Source organism: Mercenaria mercenaria, chromosome 6, assembly GCF_021730395.1.
Source record: "Mercenaria mercenaria strain notata chromosome 6, MADL_Memer_1, whole genome shotgun sequence".
NCBI lineage: Eukaryota > Metazoa > Mollusca > Bivalvia > Venerida > Veneridae > Mercenaria > Mercenaria mercenaria.
Genome location: NC_069366.1, coordinates 29,745,188 through 29,772,770, shown reverse-complemented (window position 1 = coordinate 29,772,770; position 27,583 = coordinate 29,745,188). Strand labels below are relative to the sequence as shown.

Below are 27,583 nucleotides of genomic sequence, written 5' to 3'. Positions count from 1 at the left end.
ACATGAAGTTATTCTCACTAATTTTAAAAACACTCAAAACAAGATGCTTCGGGTATAGATACACTTAAAAAGCAAAAGCAGATCTATAAAGAAGACGAAGATAAAGCAGACATACTGAATTAGATCTCTTTTCACAACCAAATCTCCTCTCTCACTAAAGTCTCTCTGTGAAATCAAACTCCAAGACTCAGCAGATGCAGGGAATCTAGCCCAGACAACATATAGCCCACATAGGCAGATGTCTGACATTGAGAAACTCATACCTGGGATAGAGAAACTCTTCTCTAACGGTGGCTGGCCCTGACCAGATCCGACCTATCATTCTAAAGAGAATTTGCAAGGAATTTCTCCATTTCTTCAGAATCTCTTTTTGGAGTGTCCCCATTCTGGAACCATTTCACAACCCTGGAAGATGGCATATGTTGCTCCAATCTACAAAAAGGGCTCTAAAATTGATCCCTCAAACTATCGCCCTATCTCTCTTACTTGTATTCTCTGTAAACCTCTCGAACATATTGTCTCGTCCAGTATTACAAACATTTCACAAGTTCTAACCTTTTTCGATAAACTTCAACATGGTTTTAGAGAAAAAAAATCTTGCAATGCTCAACTTCTTATGCTCGTTGATGATCTGCTGAAATCTGTAAATCTCAGGAGCCAGGTGGACCCAATTCCTCTTGATTTCAGCAATGTCCTTGATGTGGTAAATATGAAAAACTTCTGTTCAAACTCCACTTCTATGGCATCCGTGGAGAGACGCTGTCTTGGATAAAGTCTTTTCTTGACAATAAATCACAGTCTGTCATCACCAATGGCTCAGAACCAGATACTATCCCCGTCTCCTCTGGTCTGTACATGACCCTTTACTTTTCCTTATGTGGATCTTCCTGTGTATGCTTCCCACTCAACAGTCTGCCTTTTGCAGTTGATACTTCAATTTATCTTTCTCTCGCAGAAGTATACACTCCAAATACCTACAAGACGACCTCAACCAGCTCCAGAAATGGGAATCACTATGGGACATGAATTTCAATCCATCTAAATGTCAAGTTATCCACATTCCAAAAAGAAAAAACGGAAATAGACACCAAATCTACACTCCATAAAACCACATTAGAAACAATCTCATCAGCAAAATATCTTGGTGTCACAATCTCAAATGACCTAACATGTAACAAGCACATAGATAACATCACCAAAAAGACAAATTAAATTAGGATTTCTCTGACGTAATATTAAATCCCACTAAGTCAAACTTAAATCTACAGGATACACAACACTAGAGAGACCCCAGCTCGGGTACTGCTCCTCTGTTTGGTCACGACATACCAGTGATGTTATCAGACAAATTGAACCTTTGCAGACACGAGCTGCTCGATGGGCAATGCGCAGTTATGGACGCACCTCCAGTGTTACCGACATGTTGACTACCCTAAACTGGAGACGACTTGACCTACGTCGTATGATGTATAACATCACCCACAACTTAGTTGCTATTCCCCCAGAACACTAACCAATTCAAAATATGACTAGATAGATAGATAGATAGATCGTTTTCTTTCTATCAACCCTTACTTGCTTAAGCAGTAATTTTGTAATGAAATATCATACTAGTATGTAAATTATTATACCCAAAACTAGGAGACGCTTGGCAAAGCAAACACTTTTGCAAAGACTTCTGAGCTGAAATGCACATTTTTATAAACGTTTAATTTAGAATATAATTCAATCTTACCAAATATGGACATCGCATTTTAACCAAAACAACTTTCAACACTATATGATTGAATATACCTTCTGTGATTTTCGCTGTACACAACATTACATCTATACCGCTTAACACACTGATCAGAAGAAAAAAATAAATCTAAAAAAATATCGACGAAAATAATACCAAACCCTTTCCTCCGCCCCCTCCATAACAAATGTATAATATCCAATAGGAAAAAACACGCCAAAAAGAACGCAGCTCCCTCGTTCCATAATTAATATAAGACAAAGTAAAATACATTGGCAACGCGGAGGACACGAAACAAACAAGGAACATTACATATTGGGTCTTTAAATGGTCAGTGCTAAAAGCCACTGCGGAGTTTAAAAGCTCAAACCCTCGCTCTTTATCCCCACCATGTTTTTTTGTGGGGGTGGGGGCGGGGTTAAGGACCGTGTTTCAACAATATTTTCAGGTTACGTAACGACGGGTAGTAAACCTAACAGGTATTCCAGAATTTTGTACCAGTTTAAATTCTCCGAGATTAACGTCCAATTTCTCCACATGTTTCAAAGATGGAGGCCACAAAGCCTTTTATCGACACGCAGAACATACGCCTCGCCCAGGGATCGAACTCATGACTCTCGTAATTCGTGGAATTGCCTATTGAGCCAAGCAATATAAAATATAAAATATATAAACAGAAACAAAATTGCATGGTACAAAATCCTGTAACCAAGGCCAAACACAGGAAGCTGGTATCGTTAATGTCGATATTTTATATGATAAACTGATTCAGTCAATAGAGTGACCTGTATTGTTTTGATGTATACAATTAACAATTCATTTAACGGGAATGAACCTCTTTACGTGTTTATTAGAACTCCTAAACCTACTTTGGCATCTCAAACGTGGTATTCGGCTATATGTTGTCCGAGCCAAAACTACATTGCCTGTTTTGTACCTTGGTACCCGGTAAGCAGCTAAAATCTATATCACACAGAAGGCAAACTATCACCAAATATAACCAACTCTCCGCAAGAACGTCCACTCAAGTTCGACCAGTGCCAAAGCAACAACCTAAGCGGCATGCGTCCGTTCCACTGTGTGGTCCCCCTACGCTGAAAGCCAAATCAGCCAGCTGTAGATGTTCAAGCGAAAAACTGCAAGTTTTGCCTAACACGACTCTCAAGTTCAGTATGAGCTCCATTGGGAAACACTTCAGCACAGACGCAACATGTCCATAATAACCATGCTGTACAAAAGAAGGGACAATCTTGTTGATATTATTCCAACAATAGAAATCTACCAGAATCCAGGGTTTAATGTTGTTTGAGGAAACATCAACACATTCGAAATGAACGGCAGACTTCAAGTTTTATCAAGTTTTTAAACCGTTTAGCCTTTTAGATGTTAACAGTTGTCCCTTACGACTGCGCGTGTACAGTATTTTATTTCAGTTGCGAGTATAAGCGCCTACTCTTCCAGTTTGAAGAGGTTACTGAAGATGATGATGCTAATGATGACTTTAGTGAGCTCAACAAAACAATTTCAAGCACAAATATTGATGCGAAATGTGTAGTAAGTTACACACTACAATGTCCTACCAAGATACTAACAAAAACAATGCATACACAGACTGAAGATACCTATAAGTATTTTGACAGATCGTGAAAACTTATGACAAAATTGGAGAGATGTAAGATTATTTATGACCTAATTAAAAATTTGCAATCATTTCTACATTCCAGTTAAATTTTCTTAAAAGGCTGTTATGTATTGTAGTTTACAACTCATAAATTAAAACAAGAAAAGAACTGAATGTTAATTAAATATTGTTATGTCTTGCCTACCTCTTAAGAATTTCTATTGCTTCAGTCACTTATCACCAAACCTACGGATATGATAATGTGTTGTTCCTTTGGCTATAATCATGATCTTTTTTAAAATTCTGAAAACAAACCATACCTGTCAAGAGAATAAGTACAAAAAGCGTTAAATAAGTCATTAAACAAGAGAGCTTAAATCTTAAACGGATAGAACACAATCACGGGCATGTTACAATTAAACAGTTACTTAACAGAAGTGTGAAAAATACGCAGATACTTAAAAAAGTTCAGAGTCAATTGTTCAGTTAATTGTTTACCTAATAGTAGGAGAACCAAATAGGTTCATAGGACGAAAATGTGCCCAGTAAGATATACAAATGAAAATTATTTTTAAGTATCATTCAGAAAAGTGCCTTTTGCAAAATATTACTTGCAAAATACTCCAAAAACAACGAATCTTCAGAGGCCGTAAAATTAGTATTCTTAAACTGATATTCCTTTACAACTTACGTTCGGTCCTATTGTGAACATCAGCTATTTAAAAAATGCTAAATCAAGAATAAACATGTAGATGAGTCTGGAATCGAACCTGGGTTGCCTCGGCAGTAAAATTTTCTACCATCCTCACAAGTAACACGGAGGAAATCGTATCTAACGTCCGTCAGTACGAAGCTTTATAATAAAGGCAGTTTTCCTGTATCACGTAACAAACGCTTCTCAACTTTGATAATTTAGTAAAAGCAACTGATACTCATGTGTCTCCATAAAATATGATTTTCAGTGCCTAAGTTTCAAAGCCTGATTAAAGTATAGCATTAACTTCCTGATATCTTAATTTTCGTTTTTCTTCATTGTTGTATGATCTGGAGATCAATACCGCGATGGGAACTTATGTTACGCTTGAGAAATATGTTATATCACTTAATGGTGAAAGCCTACATCTTCCTGAAAATTACTGTATTCTAAGGTCAATTTCAACAGTGGTATCAACCGAAAACAAAATGTTATTATTTGATCACGTGTTAGTATATGGTTAAACCTCTTATCGAATACCCTTGCCATGCCCGTCGCCACCTATTCACCAGAATAAATCAAAAACTATAAAACGGTGGAAAACATAGCGATTTTATTTAAATAGTTTCTCATGGCGATTGATAAGGTGAATTTTGTGTTTAATGTGTACACAAAATTCCAAAAATGATTAATTTTTCATTCACCTAGCTGAGAATGCCAGGAAACAAAATAAATCGATAAATAAAATTTGTAAAAAACTATTGTAAGCGTTGACTGCACAGAGAATTGCTAAAGATACATAAATATTAAATTATACGTAATTCTTTATGCTAACTAGTGCAAGAGTATAAGAATGTCAAAATACATGCATTTTATATGTACATATGTATCCTAAATACCACAAAATGTATGATATATGAACGGATAGGTATGGAAAGCCATAGTTGTATTCTGATGTTTATATGGCTTTTTGTGTAAGAAGTATCTTTACTAACATGTTAACGACGCTTTCATCAGCATATTTGGTGTTTTTTTTTTTACTTTATATGCGGTCCTTTCAAATGTATATGCAAAACTTCCATTTGATCGTGCGGTTTATTTAATTTCATGTGCGGTCGTTCCAAACCGTTTATATGGATGATATATAGTAGAGGTAGGCACTTTCTATACTGATAAAAAGTACAGCATAAAGTGCTTTATAAACATCAGAAGACAGCTATGGCGTTTCATAGGCGGGGAATAGTGACTAACAAGCGTCCCAATTAATAGGGTTATAATATTCAGTTTTTGAGTCGGCTAAACGATGAAATCGTTTTGACGAGTCCTTGCTATCCAGCGATTCTCTAAGTCTAAATGGACCAAATAACACAGTGAAGGGATGTAGTTCGATTAGATTTCTCAAACTTCAAACAGTTCACTGCATGAATGAAGTTAAGTTGTGTGAATTCCCTTTGCTATGACCAATATACGATGTAATCTGTCATATTTATGACTTGTAGTTGTGCAATACTCGAATGTAACTCATTAAGCATAAATGTGCATTTTATGAATTGCGCAGGCTTACAAAGCTTGCGTAACATCCAGCGAAAGACAAAAAATAGTTCCACAGGGCTCCAGATAAGATGCGTATTAGCGTAAATTACGTATTGAAATAATGCAAATACGCATGTCTAATAATTTCTAAGCGTATAAAAACGTATATAAAATTACAGAAATGCACACAACGCTTTTTTAAAAACAAAATCTGGATCGTCTGGATGCGTTAGGTAACATAGCCGATCCCGATGAGCCTTAATTCTCCCAATTTGAACGTCTACACGCATCGTTTGATTTCTATAAACTTTGCGTGGGTTTCACACACATGAATTTTGCAGTCAGTAAACGGATAAATTATCGGAAGAAGAAGCTCTTACTGGTTTGTTTAGTTACTACAGATATTAAAAATGATTTTAATTCTTATTTTTCGAGAAATAAACAAATCGGCGAAACATGAAATTGTATTTACTTGTAGTTTTTGAAATCGAAAGTAGATCGTCTATCGTCAAGATCAAGGTCTATGTTTGGCTGCGAAACGAAACAACTTTTTTATGAAAAGATTTAAATAAGAGGTAATTTAACCGTAAACTTCAATGTCAGATACTGCCAATTGCTGCTAAATGTCTTCGTATCATCACAATTTGTGAAACCTGTTCTCCGCAAGTAACTGCCAACTTCCCCACATGAATCAGAGGTGGAGGACTAATGATTTCAGACACAATGTCGTTTATCAAATAGTCACGGAGAACATACGCCCCGCCCGAGGATCGAACTCACGACCCCGCGATCCGTAGACCAACGCTCTACCTACTGAGCTAAGCGGGCGGACACAATTTGTAAAATATATTGTTAAAAATGGAGAAAAGTGTAATCGTATCCGGATATAATATTTTGGGTAAATATCGAGCTGTGTTATGAAATTTTAACATTCAAGTAACATACATGATAGATATTATTGTAACAGAAATGATTCTAGAATTTATTTTTATTACACCTACATATAATCTATGTCAGACTGGTATTCTAGTCCTGAGGCATGATCTGAAAGTAAAAAGATGAAGTGAAGTCATACTTTGGATATTGTAATACTAGAAAGAATCTAGATCGTAACCTTTCTGGAATTTTGACTGGTTTGGATAATTTGCTTACGATTCTGGTTCGCCAAAAAAATGAAACCGCCACCAATTCTGCTTTTCATGATGACACATTGCTTGATTTTTGCAGTCAGTAAGCGGATAAATTATCCCGAGAAAGAGCTCTTACTGATTTGTTTAATTACTACTGATTTTAAAAATGATTTTATTTCTTATTTTTTGAGAAATAAACAAATCGGCGAAACATTAAATTGTATTTTCTTGTCTTCTCGAAAGTAGATCGTCTATGTTAGAGTGCTTTGACGAAACGAAACAATTTTTTTATGAAATGATTTAAATAATTTCACCGTAAACTTCAATGTCAGATACTGCCAATTGCTGCTAAACTGTCTTCATATCATCACAATTTGTAAAACATATTGTTGAAACTGGAGATTTTGGCGGTATAAAAGAAAGTGTAATCATATCCGGATATAATATTTTGGGTAAATATCGAGCTGTGTTATGAAATTTAAACATTAAAGTAACAGACATGATAGATATTATTGTAACAGAAATGATTCTAGAATTTATTTTTATAATACATACATAGAATCAATATCAGACTTATATTCTAGTGCTGAGGCATGACCTGAAAGTAAAATTATGAAGTGACAGTCATTCATACTTTCAATATTGTAATACTAAAAAGAATCTAGAGGTAATATTTAGAAATTGAAACATAAAATTTTCAGTTAGAAATCGCACCAAAGGCTGTATCAAGGGTCTACATTTTCAAAATTTCCTTGTGGTGATACCCCAAACCCTATTTGCAGGAGGGGGTATCCTCCCACACCCTCCCCCCATATTGCCACTTTACAGTTTGATACATTTGCCCTTTTACCACCTGCCACAATGCCCATTTCAAAATCTGACTGCAGTTCAAAGCGGGAAGGAACACCCTTCCCCAAACCCACCCTGCTACCGACCACGTAAAAATGGCTCAAACATTTTTTCAGCCCAGTCTGGGCCTGTCTTGTCTACATGAATCAAAACGGATAATTGAAAGTACATAGACTTGGGGACTACTGACATGGTTTTGAAGGGGTTAACAAGTCTGAAATAGAATAAATGATGGTTTTAACTAAAAAAGAACTGCATTTATTAATATTGGTTATCTTTTCCGAAATTGGTAGCTAGTCCGAGTAACTTCTCTTAGGTTCGAATGCGCAATTTACCTGTCAGTGTAAACATTCATGACACTATATATTGACACTCAGCAACATTTACATATCTTTAAACGCAAAAGTAAGTATACTTTAAATTCACATCCCTTATAATATGATTGAACAATACCTAGCGTGTGACACGGTTATTGCCAGGCCCCTTATCTGTAAAATATCTGAACAGTTCTTTCGTCCATCCGTTCCAAATTGTATGTGGCAATCCGCGCTATAAAATTTCAATATATAAATTTTCATATTCAAATTTTATCATGTGCGAATATATACCAACCGATAATTGCCTGTTTTGGTAATGCCGGAGGCAAATGTTTACTGGAAAAACATTTATAGTCATGGGCAGTATCTTAGTGTCACCTGTCAAATTGTAGTTTGTACTTTCAACATTTTTATTTTTGCGAACCACTCTTCAATTTTAGAGAAATATATTGGGTTTAAATACCTGTATAATGTCAATCAAAGTTTTACTAGGCATCGATTGAATGTCCATTTCATCTATTGTAACAAAATCTCTGTTCAGTTGGGGAAAAAAACTAAAACCAAACTGAAACTGGTAGACTATACTACCAGTACATCAATCATTAGCCGACTCTCAGGCCCTTCAGGCCTTTGATTTAGTGTTTAATAACTACATGGAGTCGTTGTTCAAGTACAATGAGTTTTTCTTACATATTTCGCACATATTAAACAATAACTTCCCATGTACGCGTTGACTCTACCTAAAAAATGCCATATATCAAGATCAATAAAGTATGCTGTTCAAAGTAACGTTTCATATGGAAATGCCAAAGGACATTTTCTAGTTTAATATGCTAATACGTGGTAAACTGTCTAACTTGAATATAGCTTAGCAACGGTAAATGAAGTCAGCGCATGTATGTATATGTAGTAACGTCTAAATCCGAAATAAAAAAGTCAAATTTACATTCAATGTAGTAACATTTCTAAATGATTATATGTACTATTATTTAGTTACTGGATATATAAAAGGTTCAGTTTGGTCTTTAAAACTATTCTTATTTTTTTTTAATTTAACGTCGCACCGACACATGATAGGTCATATGGCGACTTTCCAGCTTTAATGGCGGAGGAAGACCACAGGTGCCCCTCCGTGAATTATTTCATTCAAGACTTGAGAGTGTGAATACTTCTTGGTGAAAGTTCATTTCCTGAGTATTTTCAGTTAAATATCACATAAATCGTCTTATATATCCTCTAAGTCAGCTGTAGGCACCGGGAATGTGTGTTGACTTTTCAAACCTTTTTCAAAATCATATGGTCTGTAAATTCTGCTGATTCTAGCGGAAGTGAAATGTACTTCAGCACCGTCATCATCTAATAAAGAACCAGTTTCATCTGTGTGAGCAACCACTGCAGTCACATTGTTACCAGTACATTTATTTTCTTCATGATCATTGTTTACAGTGTCAGCTTTACTGAAATATCGTATGATTAGCGGTTCTAATGAAACAAGTAAACCCCCCAAAAGGAACAGACAGGCTGTCAGTATAAAAGATGCACTCCAGTTACCAGTATAGTCTTCAAGCCAACCTGAAATAAAAGAAAAGGAAAGAAAATAGTTGTGTCACATACGGAGAAGCGAGGAAACTGAACGTATTGTTCTAGTAGTTCAATAATTTTGTTGATATTCTCGTTAAATTACTTAACGTTCATTATATACATGTATTTTGTCATTGTTTTCTGTAAAAATGTTGATTGTTATAAAATAATACCGGTATGTCTGATTAGACAGTCAAATCTTATTAAGCAACTTTTTTTAAACCTGTCTATAAAGACCACCCTTGGGAGAGCCAAAATGTGGTCTTTATTGGGAGGTGGTCTTTATTCACAGGTTAAAATTCACTGTAAATATTAAAATGGGAAACAAAACATATGATCTTTAGAGCCAGGTGGTCTCTATTCAGAGGTGGTCTTTAACACAGGTTTGTCTGTATTTATAAAATTCTTAACAGAAGCAGAACATGTTTGTTACTTGGCTATGTTCTATGGGATCATTTCAAAGATTTTATGATATGATGCGACTTTGAAAGAATTGCTACGTGCTTACTCACTATAGGATTGTAAGCAGCCAGCTTATTTTGCAAAAAAAAATGTACAGATCATACTTGTATTTTGAGGCAATTTAAAACAAACAAGAACATGTAGATCATATGTCTTGGATATACTTGATGTTATGACCGGGTATCTCACTTACCGACACATGGTTGACTGACAATTACTCCAACTGCCAAACAAAGCATGAGCAAGCCATATGCTGAGGTAAAATTGTCCATTCCAACAACATCTATGATAAGAACAGATAACAAGCTCCAGAAAGAACCCGGAAATGTTCCAATGATTCCAGCATAAATTGCCATAAACAGAAAGCTATTAAACATGGGAGCAATGAACGAAAATACACAAGCAGTAAACATGCTTAAAAGAAATAAATGTCTCCGTGACACCCACTCTTGATCGGCCAGCCACCCAAAGAACAGTCTCGCTACAACTTCACAGATGCCCATTATATTTACTCCATACCCTGCATGTAGATTGTCATATCCTAGGGCTTTAATTTGCGCTGGGATAAGAATAAGATTGTTTCCGTAGCCGTTCATACATAGGATAAATGCAACACAATACATGGTAAATCGTGGATTTTTGAACAAGGAAAACTGAAAATTCAACCGCCCGCATTTTAAACAGTTGTTAGATTTCTGTGGGCTGTCAACTTCTGTTCTATCAAGTAAATACGCTTGCTCTTGTGGGTCATGCTGCGGATCTTTGGTTTGTTGTATTTCATGAAGAAGAAAAGGTGGTTGCCGGAGCAAACACGCTGCAACACACACGTTCGCCAGGAAGGCACCTAATATCCAGAATGCTCCAGGTAGGCTATATGTATCCACAAGAAATCTGTAATACATACAATTACAAGCTAAACAGAATTTTAAAAGTATGTCATAGTAAGTCTTGTTGTATTAACATTTCTCAATAAACAAGTTAAGCAAAAATCGAGCGCAATAGAAAGTTAAGTAAAAATCGTAAAAGCTACGCTTAATCGATTTTACAAAATTGCATGCATTTATCATTACATACCAATAATGCGTACTTTTTGCATAATCTGACATTTAGTAAGATACTTTTTACGAGAAATCAGAAGCTCCAGACAGTATGTCCCTTTGTCCCTGTAGAAGTATTTTTAAAAGGTTATTGTAATGGCTTTGTTTACTATGGCTACCACATACTTGACTTTGAACATACATTGTATCAATTTCTTATAATTTCCTAATAATAATTTTGCCGGCATTGTTATCTAAGGTTTGAATATTTGATTAACATAACATAGTAGCAGCTCTGTTCTATTACCTCCCTTTATGGCTCTGACAATATCAGTTTATGTGAAATATTAGCTACCAGTATCAGGAATTTGTGTTTTGGACAGCTGCTTTTCTCTGTTCCGCAACATCAAATTAAAATCGCTATGGATCTTTACGAGACGGGGATACATTTTTAATACTGACAATACTTTTAAATATTCTGTGTAAGATGACAGTAACTGTTTAGAGTGAACACCATATAAAGTATGTCTCCAGTATATCTATTTGAAAAATAGTCCTATGTAACATTTATGATGTTAAAGCAAACAAATTTTCTGTTAACTTCATGTTCTGTCAACTGTCTCAATATGCACATGCTATGTCGTAATAACTAAAAATCCCCAAAAATATTGATTTCTTTTTATTTTGAGATACAAGGTTGTGTAATTATTATGCTCTTGTAAGAAGGTTTGGAAAAAAGCAAGGATAAATATCAAACAGGGAATGCCACATTAAAAAAACGAAACCTCCAAAAAAAAAAGAAACTCACAGCACACAGATGTGCACACTACCAACATACACACTCACATGCAAAGTAAACACACGAGGGCAAAACGAATAAAAAAGGAACACAGTCTGGCACCTCCTTGGAACGGACAGTTGCAAAAACACCACTGGGGGAGCTTAAACCGGTTTATGATGCGCAACCAACCTCACTCTTCATGAAGTATTTCAAGCTGATGTCTTATGGTTTATGACTGAAACAGAAGCATGGATGATAAACTGACCACGCAATACATAATTTAGGACATGATCCAACAGGAATTTACTGCAACAAAAGCAAATACTAAGATGAAATTATACTATCATAGGGAATTGAAGTCAGTTCATTCCAAATGAGAAGTGTATGTGGAATTATCATATCTACCAATTTAAAGCTTGCATTATTAGTTTCTGGAAGTTAAAATTTCACTCACCTGTATATGAATGGATGGGTCAGTGCACCTACACCACTGCCAGACACCATGATCCCATTAGCAAGTGCCCTGTGATGCTCGAAGTAATAACTGATTATAGTGGAAGTTGGAGCAAAGATAAAACCATATCCAAGACCTGAAATATACAACATCATTTCATAGAGTGTTTATCTTCAAATCTTTGCTCAAGACAGACTGATTTATATTCAACTTTCTTCGATCATCTCAAGCGGTCTATTTATATTATTATTATTATACCAGATTTATATAGCGCCCTTTTCATGATCAATTTCACGTTCAAAGGCGCTTTACATAGTTCAAATGCAGCCACACAGATTTACTTGAATTTCTCTAAAACCATTATTTTATGTAAATTTATCAAAGCTGGAATTGACTTGTAAGGAATGATACAGTACCGCCACAAAGTCCGAGGGTAAGGTACAGGATCTCCATTCTTGCCACGAATCCTGACAGGAAATATCCAATCCCCATTAACACACCGCCAATGAATGTTATTTTTCTGAACGAATACGTCTTGCTCAAAAGGTTTGAAACTGGTGCTGAAACAAACAGAATCACAATTACATTTTAGACATGGCGAAGTTTTTTTCAGAAATTAGAACAGACTCTGTTTCGGCTTATACAAAAAACACCAATTGTCTGCTCGCTTAGCTCAGTTGGGAGGGCATGAATCTTTGAATTGAGGGACTGCGAGTTCCATCTCGTAGCAAGGCGCATGTTCTCCGCGAAAATTTGATAAAAGAATTTTTTCTAAAGTCACTTCTTCCTCCACATATGATTCATATGGGGAAGTTGTCAGTTACTTGCAGAGAACAGATTAGTACTGGTACAGAATCCAGGAACACTTGTTACATTAACTAACCACCATTACAAGACCTAAAAGCGACGCTTGAATCGTACAAAACAAACCGCTGAAAATGTTGTTAGTCAGTTTGACAAGACTTCAACAGGTCAATGATATTGTTTTATGTAGTATTACGGGACTGACTACGTCATTTAGTTTCATACTGGTAACTTATTAAAGCATAAACTTGGCAAAGAGTTCAGAACTTGAAACTATATAATAAATTATAAGTATACCTTAAGTATATTCCATATTACAAGCACGACATCAGTGAAAAATCCTTGTAAGAAGTGGCAATTTGTTAATACCAATATATAATACTCCCTTGTAATGCTTGTGAATATTTAAGACAGCAACTGATGGTTGAAACCTCTGAGATTAGCCCTATTTCTAGTGCATTCAAAGATCACAAAACATTTTTATTTTCTCTAACGATGATATTGTTAAGATTAACGCAAAAACCTGCTACAGTTTGTTGCAATTAAGGTCAAACATGTTGTACCCGTTTTATTTAGTACTGTATATAATAAAAGAACTGTTTTTTTTATATATATTTCTTACAGTAAATAGTCAGTTCTTGTCAATGTTAGCATCATTTTCTAACATTTTTATACATGTGTCGTTGAAATTTGGGGATATTTGTAAAGATATATTTCTGCACTGTGAAATGGTCATTATTTTATTGTTTTACTTTATAGTCCCTCATAATGAAATTCAATGAATTGCACTGTACTTTTGATGAGTCTAATATTTGTATGACTGTTAATATTTTTACAATGCTTAGACTGAAATCTGTGTAATCTAGGTTACTTACACATTCCAAGCATAAGTAATAAAATCAGGCTTCCAATCCAGGCTGTGTTTCCTGATCCCGTGCCATAATATGACACCATTTCTGTGTACAGAATTCCGTAAGATTTCACAGTCCCGATGATAAGCCAGTATATTGTGAAACATCCTAAAACGGTAATTAATGGAAAACTATTTCTTGCATATGCTTTCTTTCTACATTTGTATCAAAATAATTATCGCATGAATAAAACTATTGTATATTTTATATATAACATTTATCAGAAACAGAAAAATATATGAGGCAAAATTATAAGAACGGCTTCATAATGTAAAACTGTGAGCGAGAAATGTCACTATTTATAACGACGCCTTTTTTCACATACGTATTTTGGGAAATAGATTTTAGTTTTGCATGCTTTTTAGGCAAATAAAACACGGTTTTGAGTTCAGATGCGTAGTAATCTAATCACGAAGGTCGAAGGCCCGAGTGATTAATTACGACGCATATGAAACGAAAAAGCGTGTTTTATTTGCCAGCAAAGCACAAACAATACCAAAATCTATTTCCATTCTAACACGTTCGAATTACAGCAGAAAGGGATACTAATCTGGAATAATTTCTGTTAAAATACGAGGGAATTAAAACCAGAATAGCCAAAAGTATGCCATTTTGCGAAACATGTTCTAACCGACAAGACAATACACGGTAAAACCCATCTTTGTTTATACAAAAGAAAATCATAACAGTGTATTACTATCTTTACCAGCAAGAACAACCCAGGCGTGTCCACGATCAACATCTGGCCCCGTCAATCTGCCCTCGTCAGTGTCCTCCGACTTTTTGTCAACCATATTCAGTCATTGACCTCAACTGCAAATAAAGGCTATGAATATAAAGGTTGAAATATTGTTTATGACTGGTATGTTCAAAACCTTAATATCTGTTCATTCACACTTCTTTGCATTAACTTGCCGCTTGGTTCAAATTTTGTTTGCCTATCCAAGGTCTAGTATAGATTAGATAGCTAAAATCCAATTAATATGCAAGTTTGAAAAAAGTTGCCTCCCTTTGTCTATCTTGGATGAGCAACGAAGAATTATTGTCCAAGATGCGCGGAGTTTCAAATCTTGCCTTTGGTTCATATTGTTGAGATATCCCGATCTCTATCAAATTCAAATTTAAAGCTTGATATTATATGGAAATGAAAAGAAATATTGAGCTTTTTAATATTCCTGTTTAAAATGATGGGGGTGGTAATAACAAAATTTTAAAACAATCAATAAAAGATATATTTCTATATAGATATGTAACTCTATGTAATGGCTCTTTTTGTCTTTTACAAGATATATGAAAAGTAAAAATAATGTCTTAAGAATAAAATGTTGCTTTAATGTGATAGACCACCTTTAATCGTTTAAGCTACACAGGAAGAAAATCTATTTGTTTACTCTGCGGTTTAAAATATAAACACTCGTTTATCTTACTACTGATTTTTTTTGTAAACTCGTTTTGAAATAATGTTTTTACGTTTTTCTTATTATGAGTAAAATAAACACACACAAAATCTATATCAATATATTACCATTCGTGTTATTATAACTTGTGAATTATTAAACTGGTGTGTTCCTGTTGTAAACATTCATGTACAAAATAATGGTGTAAAAATCCAAATAAAATCATACTTAACGACTCCTCGCTACACACGGCTGGTTTTTTTCTTAACACAAGGATGTTGAAATCCAACACTCCTTACTAAACATGTAAAACACTTAAGTGAAACTTATTTTGAATAACTTCCAAAATATCTATTTGTTAAACATGAAATTGAAAACTCACGTCACTTTTCTTGCATATTAAATTATCTTTTAATGTGTTTAAGATAAAACCCATGAACTGAAACGAAATCTACGAAAATTCAAATAATGAGATGGAGTTACCTTCAAGAACAGATAACTCATGTTATATATTTAAGTTTTTCAATGTACTATGTCTGATGATAAACAAGGTATAAAATATTCCAGTTTCATCAATTGCTACAGATTCCGATGTTTAAAAGTTACTGTAACATACCTAACTGTTTTATAAAACCGAAACGGTAGTTCCAATTTAAATGGTGGTAGAAGAATCATATTGTCCAATGAATTTAATATTTCCTACTTATACCTGGGCAGTAGTACCCAGTTGAAAGGTTCCAATTATTATCTATAAAAATTAAAAGGCCAGAGCATACTCTCTGGAAGCATTGAGTACAGCCAGCACATCGCCAACCTAAAAAGAAGCTATTGTTCCGCATCAAATATAGTATAAAAAGTCCAAAATTGATGCAACAGTATCCGAATAAACACTACCTGGCGTTTATGGAAATGTTTCATAACAGAACTCCGTAAGATTATTTGCACTGCAATTTTGCTGTTGTGCGCGGCAGAATATAATTAATATGGTGTGACTATTTTGAACAATTCGCATGATTAGTGTTCCGCTTGTTTTCTCTCCTGTATCGTTGGGCCCTTAATTTTGTTTTTGTTTTTGCCCGGTGTCAGTATAATGTGACTGGGTGGGGTATCATGTCACGTGTCTACGGCGTGATATTCCAGTGAGGCAGCACTATAATGTTGGGCATTGTGCTCACTGTTACAAGTAGACACCGTCGTTTATATGACTGAAAAGTTGTTGAACCTAATTCTTTCTTTCAGCTTTGTTTACAAGAAAATCAATTTAGATACATAAATATTAATGTTATGTTACTTACAAATGTATTCACTGTTAAAAATATAATATTAATAATTTAATCAGAAAATATTTATAAGGTACACTGTTATAATATTTTTTATTACTTTGCAGTTAAGAGTTAAAACAAAATAAAATCTTACAATGTATTCATTTCTCACAAAAACTCGACTGGTTGCTTGACAAAAAAATATGCATGTTAAAATTTAACACTCGATAGTATGGAAGCCCTGGAGGGACAATTGATTTCCGTACTTCCCGCTTCTGTCTTCTAACTTTTGCACTTCTCACTTCCAGCTTCTTGACTTTCTACTTCTAACTTCTGCACTTCTGACTTCTAACTTCCACACTTCCGACTTCAAACTTCCTGACTTTCGACTTCTGATTTCCAACTTCCACACTTCTTACTTCCGACTTCTTGACTTCTTACTTCCTTCTTCTTACTTCTGTACTTCTGACTTCTAACTTTTGCACTTCTGACTTCCAACTTCCTGACTTCTTACTTCTGACTTCCAACTTCCACACTTCTTACTTCCGACTTCCAAAGAGAAATAAGAAGTGTGGAAGTTGGAAATCAGAAGTCGAAAGTCAAGAAGTTAGAAGTCAGAAGTACGGAAGTTAGAAGAGGGAAGTAAGAAGTCAAGAAGTCGGAAGTAAGAAGTGTGGAAGTTGGAAATCAGAAGTCGAAAGTCAGGAAGTTGGAAGTTAGAAGGGCGGAAGTTAGAAGTCAGAAGTGCGGAAGTTAGAAGTAGGAAGTCAAGAAGTCGGAAGTCAGAAGTATTTAAGTTAGAAGTCAGAAGTGCGAAAGTTAGAAGTAGGAAGTAGGAAGTCAAGAAGTTGGAAGTGAGAAGTGTGGAAGTTAGAAGTCAGAAGTGCAGAAGTTAGAAGAGGAAAGTAAGAAGTCAAGAAGTAGGAAGTAAGAAGTGTGGAAGTTGGAAATCAGAAGACGAAAGTCAGGAAGTTAGAAGTCAGAAGTGCGGAAGCTAGAAGAGGGAAGTAAGAAGTCAAGAAGTCAGAAGTAAGAAGTGTGGAAGTTGGAAATCAAAAGTCGAAAGTGAGCAAGTTGGAAGTTAGAAGTGCGGAAGTTAGAAGTGAGAAGTGCGGAAGTTAGAAGAAGGAAGTAAGAAGTCAAGAAGTCGGAAGTAAGAAGTGTGGAAGTCGGAAATCAGAAGTCGAAAGTCAGGAAATTGGAAGTCAGAAGTGTGGAAGTTAGAAGTCAGAAGTGCGGAAGTTAGAAGTAGGAAGTCAAGAAGTTGGAAGTGAGAGGTGCAAAAGTTAGAAGTCAGAAGTGGGAAGTACGGAAATCAATTGTTCCTCTAGGGCTTCCATACGATAGCGCATAAAACCTTCAGCTAATACTCATAATTTTCGTTAAACTTCCCGGTTTCGAAATAACACAGTAAATGTATTTTGTATAGACGTTTTTGCATTATTAACTCTTAATTTTTGTATATACAAACACATGAACTGTAACGAAAGACAAGGTAAACGTGCGTAAATGAAAGGTTCATTGAGATATGGTATATGTCTTATGCCGTATTTAAGTTCTATAAAACACTTACGTATTAATTGACCGTATCCTGATATTTACACTTTAGGGTGTCGGCGCCTGTTCAGCATTGACGTTGTGTGTATGCGAGTGCGTGCGTGCGTGCGTACGTGTGTGTGTTCGGGTTTAGCGTATTTTTCAACATGTTTTCAGTCCTATAAACGAAGCAGTGAGAGCAATACCCAACTGTTTAGTGCTGCATTATTGGAATATCTCGACGTAGACACGTGACATGATACCCTATCCAGTCACATTATACCGACACCGGGTTAACCAGTCTTAGTACTATCCTCTTAATGCTGAGCGCCAAGCGGGGAAGCTACCAGTACTATTTTTCATGTCTTTGGTATCACGCTGCCGGGATCGAACCCGCGACTTCCCGCATCCGAAGCGGGCGCTCTACCACTAGGCTACCGAGCATTAAATGTAGGGGAAGTATTAAGACATTATTTCAAACACGAACCATAAAGTCATTGACCTTACTAAAGCCTCCTTGCGGGCTTCCAAATAAATAAAATCATCATGAGCAAGGCATGAGCCAGTAGCATTGTGTCACCTGATTTGAAGTCACCGAAATGAAATAAGAAAGGTAAAGTTTTTTGTTTAACGTGGGTAGTCGACGAAAGTCCCTACCTTGAATGGATGGAACAACTAACTTCCAGCCGAGCCCAAGGCGGATATCATATTTACCTCCCCAGCATCCAGTCTAAGCCGATACTGCTAGAAACACAATCCAACCAGTACTGAACACTAGCTCTGGCCTGGAATCGAACCCGGACCGCTGGCGTTATAGTGCAACCTGCTATTCACTGTGGCACTGACTCCCTCGTAGAAGTATGCAAAACTCTTGTTTTTGTTTACAGTTTGTTACTTCTACAGAGACCTTGGCTCAAGGCATATAAGCACTGGTGGATTTGTACATATTTATAGCTAGGAAAATATTATTCTCTGATTTATTGGTACAGAACGTTTAAAAAATATCAAATGGAAGAGAAAGCATCAAAATATAACAGAAACCTATTTCTGAATTGCAATGTTTATATTTTGTAGTAAATAAAAACCGTCATAGATAACAAGCATTCAATGGTTCAATAATTACCAATGTATAACTCTTATTATCAAAACTGGTACATGTATATTCATAAATGTTTAAGAAAGCAAATGAGTAAGTAAGTAAATTATTTATAATAGTAACTTGTGTTATACATATTCAATACATTGTATATACAAATACATACGTAATATAAGGATCACCTGGCCCCTTGGGCCTATAACTCACTTTTAAATTACAAACAGTATATAAAACAATGTGTAGTAATTAATCAGGTATAGAATTCAATAGTTAAAAGTGGTTTTAACGAAAGACATTGCTGAAATATTCAAAATGAATTTCATGCAAAATCACATATGTGCATTATATTTATATTTAAATGTCATGTATGGCCATAAGATAAACATAAGCTGTTAATTGTACTTAAGCATATAAAGATATCCGTCTGTACGAGTACTGAATAGTTAAAACTGACGTAGTAATATTTAAAAAAAAATAATAATCATAATATGATGCGTTGTTGTTCGCAAGCACCGATAAAACAAAAATCAGATGTGCAGTTATCTTCTTTGCCGGCTGAACAAAAATGCAATTAAATCATTTGTAAAGTTGTCTTACAAATACGATTCTGTTAAGGTGACATGAATATTATATATTTTCAGCTTGAAGTAATCAACAAATATATAATGTTTTCAATACCAATTCCTGGATTGTAGAAAATACTGCCCTAGTCTGCATTTCTGGAGCCGATTAACTTACATTGTTTACCATGTGACACACGTACACATACCATGTGACAGACGTACACACATAAGCTGTTATTATTCTCGCTCGTCTTACATAGAAACTATGGAGTAAAATATTATCTCCATTGAATGACAAGTGGACTTAAATGCCAAATATGTTAAAATAACATTGTCTCTGTGAGAGGAAACTGATTTTGACTGAAAACCGATTGACACTGTCTCTTTGTCTCGAAGCCAAGATAATTGAAATGGTCTCTCTATTTCTCGACAACGTATTATTGATTGGGTCATATTTAATATTTATATTTATTCACCAAGAGTTTTAGTTAGCTTAAGACAATATCTTGCAAATTTTGCGCATTTAATACTTTTTATGGTTCCAATACACGTTCTTCTAACATACTACGCGACTGATCGATACATTTGGAAAGTTTAAAGATTCCTATTTGCTGTTCAGTGAAAATTTGAGATGCATAATGTGTGGGAAAGATTTTAGAATGAATAGAAAATTATAAGATAATCTTACATTCTGATCCTAGTGGTGTTTTTCTACTAACGTGCTTAAAGAACACAGGTCACAGCCTTTAAAGTTTAGAAATGTCATGGTATAGTCTTACAACAATTATTCATGTTCGTTTCACATGGAGACAGTATGCAATAATATATAGAATCCTTTAGAGCAGAAGATAAGATAGACAGTCCGCTGTCCTCAGAATTTTCCATGGTGATCTTGCTGGATGGTTTTATATCTGAAAGAAGAAATTAAGATAATTGATCTACAGATCATAATTTAAACATATCTTAATGATGACATAACTAACACATAACGTACACGGATATCTAACGTTTCACACATGTGTATTTATGCGGCAGGTCATGAAATTTGGACACGGGTAGCAGGTCAGTACGGTAGATATATTAGAAAAACCAATTTGTCATGATCTGATACATTCTATATAAGATCCAACATGAACAGTATGCCTATTTTATCAAATTATGAAAATTATACAATGGCCAATTTCGAAAGAAAAACGTTTTTTTTCCCAATAAGTGACGTTTCGTCCTAAAGCCATTATTAACTGTGTTATGAAATTTTTTTACTGACTATAACTTTACACTGAATATAATATTACACTGAATATAACATTACACGGAATTGAAGAACGCTACTTCTCCCATCATACTTTCCCCATAGACCTGCAGTGCTTTCTCTTTAGTTATTGTCCCTTTTGTAAATGCGTCGTTAATAACCTTTTCATATTTCGTGTACCCAGTATAGTTTGGATCTAAATTTTCCTGAACCCATTTGTTATAGATACCAAACTTTCCCTGAAATGAAGATAAAACAATGATAGAAAAGAATCTTCTGGATGTAAATTAGTACATTTTTTTATAAACTTACAATATGACATATTCGAAGACGACAACAGACGAGTTGAAATACATTGCTTCAACATCTGATGTGATGATATACAGTTTGGGGTCTTTGTATTTATTTTGTGGAAACTAAAGTACCTAATATAATACCATAGTGCAACATTCAACATTCTTGTTAGGCTATAGAATTGTATTTTTTATACGTTTCGTGTAGTCCATATTTAGATTGATTAAGATTATTTTATTTTATTTTATTATAACGCTATTTTATTTTATAATATTTTTACTTGATATTTCTTAAAACGTTTACCTATAGATTTTCAGAAGAGCTATGCAGGAAAATGATTATGAAAATGACTCTTCTTTCAGATAATTGTAATTGTAGTTTATCGATTAATTATAAGACAAACAGCGAACTTCACTTACTGAATCTGCCCCGATTTTTTGGCCAAGCCAAGGCCAGAGTCTAGCACATGGTATCAATGCTGTAACAAGGTAGTTGCCATCCATTGTTTTGGCAACATTCATAAGGTGATTCACATAATTTTGACAGGCACTTCCTAGCTGGATTCCATCCGTATCTTTGATATGCCACGCTTTAAATGCCTTCTTGTATTCTCTAAATGACAAATTAACATAATGCCAAACGGTCCCGGTGAAGTCGATATTAACGTTATACATGTATTGCAATGTTTTGATAATAGATTTATGCCAAGAAAGTCTATATGAATATGCTTTGGAAGCATTTAACGCGAGTATATATCTATATACATTAAATGGCAAAACAAAACCCCCAGAAAATATAACACTGAATCCAAGTACGGAGACTACTTTTACGACAAACACATCACTAAAAGATTCAAGAAGTTAAGAACAATCACATAGTTAAAAATCACTACTATTGATAGAACTGTTAAGACAATAAAGGGAAATAATCATACACATTATTCAAACCGTAGGCAAATAATAATTATGCAATTATCGAAAATAGCATTTAACAAGAAATAGATACACTATTATGTTTATAACAAAGATATGATATAAAGGCATTATGAGCCTATATTAAGACTACTTACGACAACTTACGAACAACTAAATTTTAATAGCACTTACAGATCATGACTTTTTGATTTGTTTAGTAAGAACTGTTTAAGAGCTGTATCAGTTGTTCTGTTGGCTGCAATGTCAATGCTTTCCTTGAACCAGTAAACATACACTGCATCCTGGATATTGTAGGCCCCTGTGTTTGTTAAGAAGAAAACTCATAACGTTTTATTAGGGCGTTAGAATGTGTTTTCGTTAATGTCAATAAAACACTTAGTAGTAATTTTGAAGTGTTTTGTACTCATTAAGCCTTTTTATGAAAAACATAAATCGCCGTTCGTCCTGTGCCAGGCGCGTAGATTTACCCGTTCGGTTCATTGGGATGGCTTATTTTTATACTTGTCATATCTCTAACGGTTGCAGTCAAAGGTTATCGAGCTGACCCGAAACATCCTAAATTGGACAACCAGAAGTGCCGATCACCTCGGTTGCAGGTGTGATCGTGCCCAAACAATGATCATAGAATAAAAAGAGTAATTGATTTTCTCTGTACAACATGGCACCTATCTGCACCCGTAGCTATACGAAGGAGTATCGGTTTCAATCAATATTGCCGTATTGTACATAACGTGGGTAAATAAGCAGTTGTAGTAAAGTTTGAGTATATATGTATGTTCGACAAATAATTACTGATCCGAGTTCATTTTAAAAAGCGTGTTACACTTTAAGTTTTATGAATATTTTAAAGTTAATACCAAACTCAGTTGGATCGAGTGACACATTCTTGATTCCCTGAATGTAGTTAGAAACTAGTGCTTTCTGATGGTAGTTTGCTGTCTGTTCCCACAGGTAATCTGACAACTGCTCCCCAACAACTCCATTCTCCAGGAAAACAAACAATACCACCAGAATTGCTGCCGGACAGTTCATCATACGGTTTCAAACACACGCTATACTAAAGATATGGAAAAAGGTTTTGCAAGTTCAAATGAGAAAAGGGGGATATTTTTGTCATAGCAAACATCTAAAGGAAATTAAACTTACTACATGTAAACTATAAAATGATTTGTCTACATGTTTTCTTCGATTATATTTAAACAAGTAACCAGTTATACAATTTACATTAATAAGGAGTAACGTTGAAGTAGACTATAGCATAAATCAATTGCGTATAGTTGGATTTTGCAAACATGACAATTATCTAGTTTACCAAATGAAGTTAATATTATTACTTAAACTATCAAATTGTCACATACCTTGTAATTTTTCGTCAAACCGTTTTCCTTTACAGTCTATCTAGTTCCTAAACTGGGTTTTTTTTATCTAACTTTAAATATCTTACGAAAAATGATTCATTAACAAAACGTATTTCCGGGTTTTAAAATAACGAAACTGAAAGTAGAAATATCACCAGTTATACAGGAGAGCAAGCCGTTGTATTTTCTACTTTTACACAATAATCAAGTGTATGTTTACGTTAGTCAATGACTAATATGTATATACTATTATATATGCTCTTATTTTTTACGCGTGCATTTGTTAGATATTAGATAATTATGTTGATATCATTCAACAAAAGCCTTAAGGCTATTGGAAGAGCTAAATAACTTATTAGCTAGTTGCTTTGGTTTGAACTATCATATTTCATTTTGTTTATGACTGAAGTTTAGTAATACAGTCAAATGGATTCCGAATACCAAATATAATTAAAGGTCATGCAATCTTATTTATTTTGCACAGGCTTCCATTATAATTTTAAAAATAATGACCCATTCACTGAGAAAATTCCATTAAAATGTCAGACACCATACAACCGTAATTTTACTTAGGCTTTTTTCTATTTTTAATCAATCCATATTTGAGCCGCGCCATGAGAAAACAAACATAGTGGCTTTGCGGCCAGCATGGATCAAGACCAGCCTGCGCATTCGCGCAGTCTGGTCAGGATCCATGCTGTTCGCTTTTAAAGCCTATTGCTATCAGAGAAACCGTTAGCGAACATTATGGATGCGCAGGCTGGTCTGGATCCATGCTGGTCGCAAATGTACTATGTTGGTTTTCTCATGGTGCGGCTCATTTTACGATTTCTCTTCATACACTTCTACCTCCTTTTTGAATAGCATATAGTCCACTGACGTGACAATTAAAAGTCGTGCATTCATAGTCAGCCAGAAACTCATAAAATGTTCCAAATTTCATAGAAAACATTGTATTGCTTGATTTTGACACACATTTTATAATTGTTAACACCTATTTATCCAGTCAGCTAATAAGAGTGACAATAGTAAGGTTGGGTACGCACCATAAAGCGGTTTAAGCTCCCCGGTGGTGGTAGTTTTGATACTGACCATTCCAAGGAGGTGCCCCACTGTGTTCCTTTTATATTTGTTCGTTTTGTCCTCGTTCGTTGCTTTGTATGTGCGTGTGCGTGTGTGTGTGTGTGTGAGTTTCGTTTTGGGGAGGCTGCCTGTTTGGAACGTGGCATTCCCTGTTTGATAATTATCCTTATCTTTGATTGAATCGAGCTCACCTAATATATTAAGAGCAAAAGCCTATAGTGTCCCCTCTCATTCTCTCTATGTTGCCATGCAGGGATTGATTTGCCAATATCGTACGCGATATTTTACTTAGCAGTAGTGTTTAACAGAATAGCTAACCTTGAAGAAAATTGATTAAAATACTTAACAAACGTGTTTTAAACATAAATTGTTCGTCATGTCATGGTTTATATCCAGGTAACTGTAAATATAATTTAATTGACATAACTGTTCGCACATAGTTTTACTTTAAATTACATAATTAATGGATGCGCGTATAAAGGCTGTGTTGAGTACTGTATAAATAGGATTTACCGTAGAAAAAAAAAAACATTTTAAAGGTATGGTAAAACTTTTCTTTCGTATTAGCCATTGAGATTTATTATTTGTAAAATTTGAGTTAACTGATTATGTCATATAACGCTATAGACCACATTTTCTTTAAGAGTAGCAATATTGATCCAGCTTATCTCAGTTTAAAGGGATAGGACACAGGATTTTGGCTACAAATGATTTTTTTTAATTGAGTTTGGTAATATTATGAATATTAGAGCACCTTTTTTGTTTCTAAACAGTTGCCTCTACAGTACACATTTAATCTCTTTAACCAATGCACTAAGAAATTCGTACTTGACGAACGTTTAAAGCTTTATAATTAAGGCAGTTTGTGACAACCGCTGGGAAAATACTAAAACAACTAGTTCTCATGTGTTCCCATAACTTTCAAAGACTTCCTAAGAAATATAGCAATGATTTCCTGACAATATTCGATCCTCTTTAATAACAACAATGTAGCGAAGATGCTGACTATGTATCTTCTATATAAGTTTGTTAACATACTTTCGTACTATAATCATTCAATTTATAATTACTGCGTTGATTGATCGTCATATTATAAACTGACTTCATTTTAGGAATATTTTTTCCCGCGTGTAGTATAACTTAAATATTAACCGCGATTCGTGTTGTGCAGTTTAATAACTTTTCTTCCACTTTTAATTCTAATACGACTAGCTAATAACCTACATACATGTAGAGTAAAATCTGTCCCCGGTTATATCTTGAACTATGCTGCGCACGCACCAAAACACGGCTGTTGCTAAAAGCAGAGGCGTAGCACGCAGTAGTAATTTACGTTTGATGAAAATACTCCTCTGATTCTCATCTAACGTTATTTGAAGCAAGTCGTGTTAAAATCGAAATAATAAGTATCCAAATAAGGTTTATCGTAGAATATCCTCGTTTGTCATTCTTATGCGTAGAAATATATCACTCAGGCCTTCGACCATACGTATAGGAACTCCAAACTCGGGTTATTCTACGATAAACCTAACTTTGATACTTATTATTTCTTAATGTTAGCAGCTGGAGTTTAATGATTATTAGGATAAGAAAGGTATAAAAGTTATAAGATATATATTCAAACTGAATTCAAAAATGACTAACAATGCTTAAATCATCACAACGATATAATGTTGACGTCACGTTGACGTGATATTTAGCGCCAAGGCCCATGTATACATCTAGAAATAGCGCTTTCAAACTTGATCAAATGTTTTACTTAATAGCATGTTTAAAACGAAATGTCACATTGAACAACTGTCTTGATTAATTTACACATTTATGAAGTTGGTTATTCGCTTTGCAGAATAATTCGCCATCTTTTGCGCCCAAACTGAACTCTTCCTGGCGTGCATAAACAAAGGAGCGTGACGACCTAACAGTTGGTGCCATGCATGCGCGAAGAAACAATTCTGCCATATTTGATAAAATTCATATTAGAATCGAAATAATTTATAGCCAAACGTTGTTTTAACGCTATTTATACTCTCGGGCGGTTATACGTCGTTCGAAATAATTCACTCGGGCTGCGCCCTCGTGAAATTATTACCGCCCGGCGTATAACCGCCCATCATGTATAAATAGTGTTAAAGCACCGTTTTGCTATAAATTATTTCTTAAACATAATCCAAAACAAAAATCTTAAATCTGCGTAACTTGATATATCACTTCAAAGCCGTTCTCACAATTTAAGATCAACAAGGTTAGGTCAGTGACCCGTTTATTATGATAATGTTCAACATAACAGAGACTGAAAGACCTGTGAAATACTTAATATCGGTATAAATGTACCATCAACCAGTTACGCTGAAACGAAACCTTTGGATTAAAATATTTCAATAGCTGGTTCTCAGCTTATCAATAATTTTGCAATTACTCGCATAGAAAGCTAGCAAAAAACATCCATGGGATTCGAAACCTTTGTTGTTTTTTTTTGTTTTTTTTTTTTAAAGCTGAAAAGGGCAGGAACAAGCAATATGAGACACGCTGATACGTGTTATATTTACAATTTCTTTTGCATAACGGCTTGCATCAGAAGAAAATGACTTCAAGCATACCACAATTCATTTCCGTCTATTTCAATCGAGTTCAATAACTTCCTTGTAAGACTTTATAAAACTTCCATGTGTTTCACAAAGGTTGTACTGTATTAATGTTTACGTTTGTTCTACTTGAACGATGTTGTTTTAACGTTATTAATAAAGTAATATTTTGTCTGTAGAGTTTATACCGACAAAAGGGGTCTCGAGTACAGAACGGTTAAGGTAGCTAGCTCTCTTCGAATTAGTTGCCCTCATAACTGTTGGTTCATGTCCTGTTCAGGTTATCTTTTGATGAAGTCATTCAATTGACTCT

General features: G+C 34.8%; 2 protein-coding genes across 5 annotated transcripts; both read right to left on the bottom strand.

The window, feature by feature from the left end:
- Positions 1-7,238: 7,238 nt before the first annotated feature.
- Positions 7,239-16,453, bottom strand: LOC123549292 (monocarboxylate transporter 12-like). 4 transcript variants are annotated; one of them, XM_045337248.2, is made up of 7 exons: positions 15,931-16,453; positions 14,619-14,725; positions 13,877-14,020; positions 12,614-12,757; positions 12,198-12,333; positions 10,119-10,816; positions 7,239-9,454 (listed from the first exon to the last, which is right to left on the bottom strand). In XM_045337248.2, the coding sequence occupies exons 2-7, from the start codon at positions 14,704-14,706 to the stop codon at positions 9,108-9,110; spliced, it is 1,557 nt and encodes a 518-aa protein (XP_045193183.2). In that variant the 5' UTR covers positions 14,707-14,725; positions 15,931-16,453; the 3' UTR covers positions 7,239-9,107. The 4 variants fall into 4 exon arrangements, with proteins under 4 accessions (XP_045193183.2, XP_045193180.2, XP_045193181.2 ...); XM_045337245.2 differs by lacking the exon at positions 15,931-16,453 and adding an exon at positions 15,538-15,903; XM_045337246.2 differs by lacking the exon at positions 15,931-16,453 and adding an exon at positions 15,692-15,903.
- Positions 16,454-19,819: 3,366 nt separating this feature from the next.
- On the bottom strand, positions 19,820-23,757 carry LOC123549293 (uncharacterized). The gene is made up of 6 exons (XM_045337249.2): positions 23,606-23,757; positions 23,105-23,304; positions 22,419-22,545; positions 21,732-21,924; positions 21,079-21,257; positions 19,820-20,677 (listed from the first exon to the last, which is right to left on the bottom strand). The coding sequence occupies exons 2-6, from the start codon at positions 23,280-23,282 to the stop codon at positions 20,638-20,640; spliced, it is 717 nt and encodes a 238-aa protein (XP_045193184.2). The 5' UTR covers positions 23,283-23,304; positions 23,606-23,757; the 3' UTR covers positions 19,820-20,637.
- Positions 23,758-27,583: the final 3,826 nt, after the last annotated feature.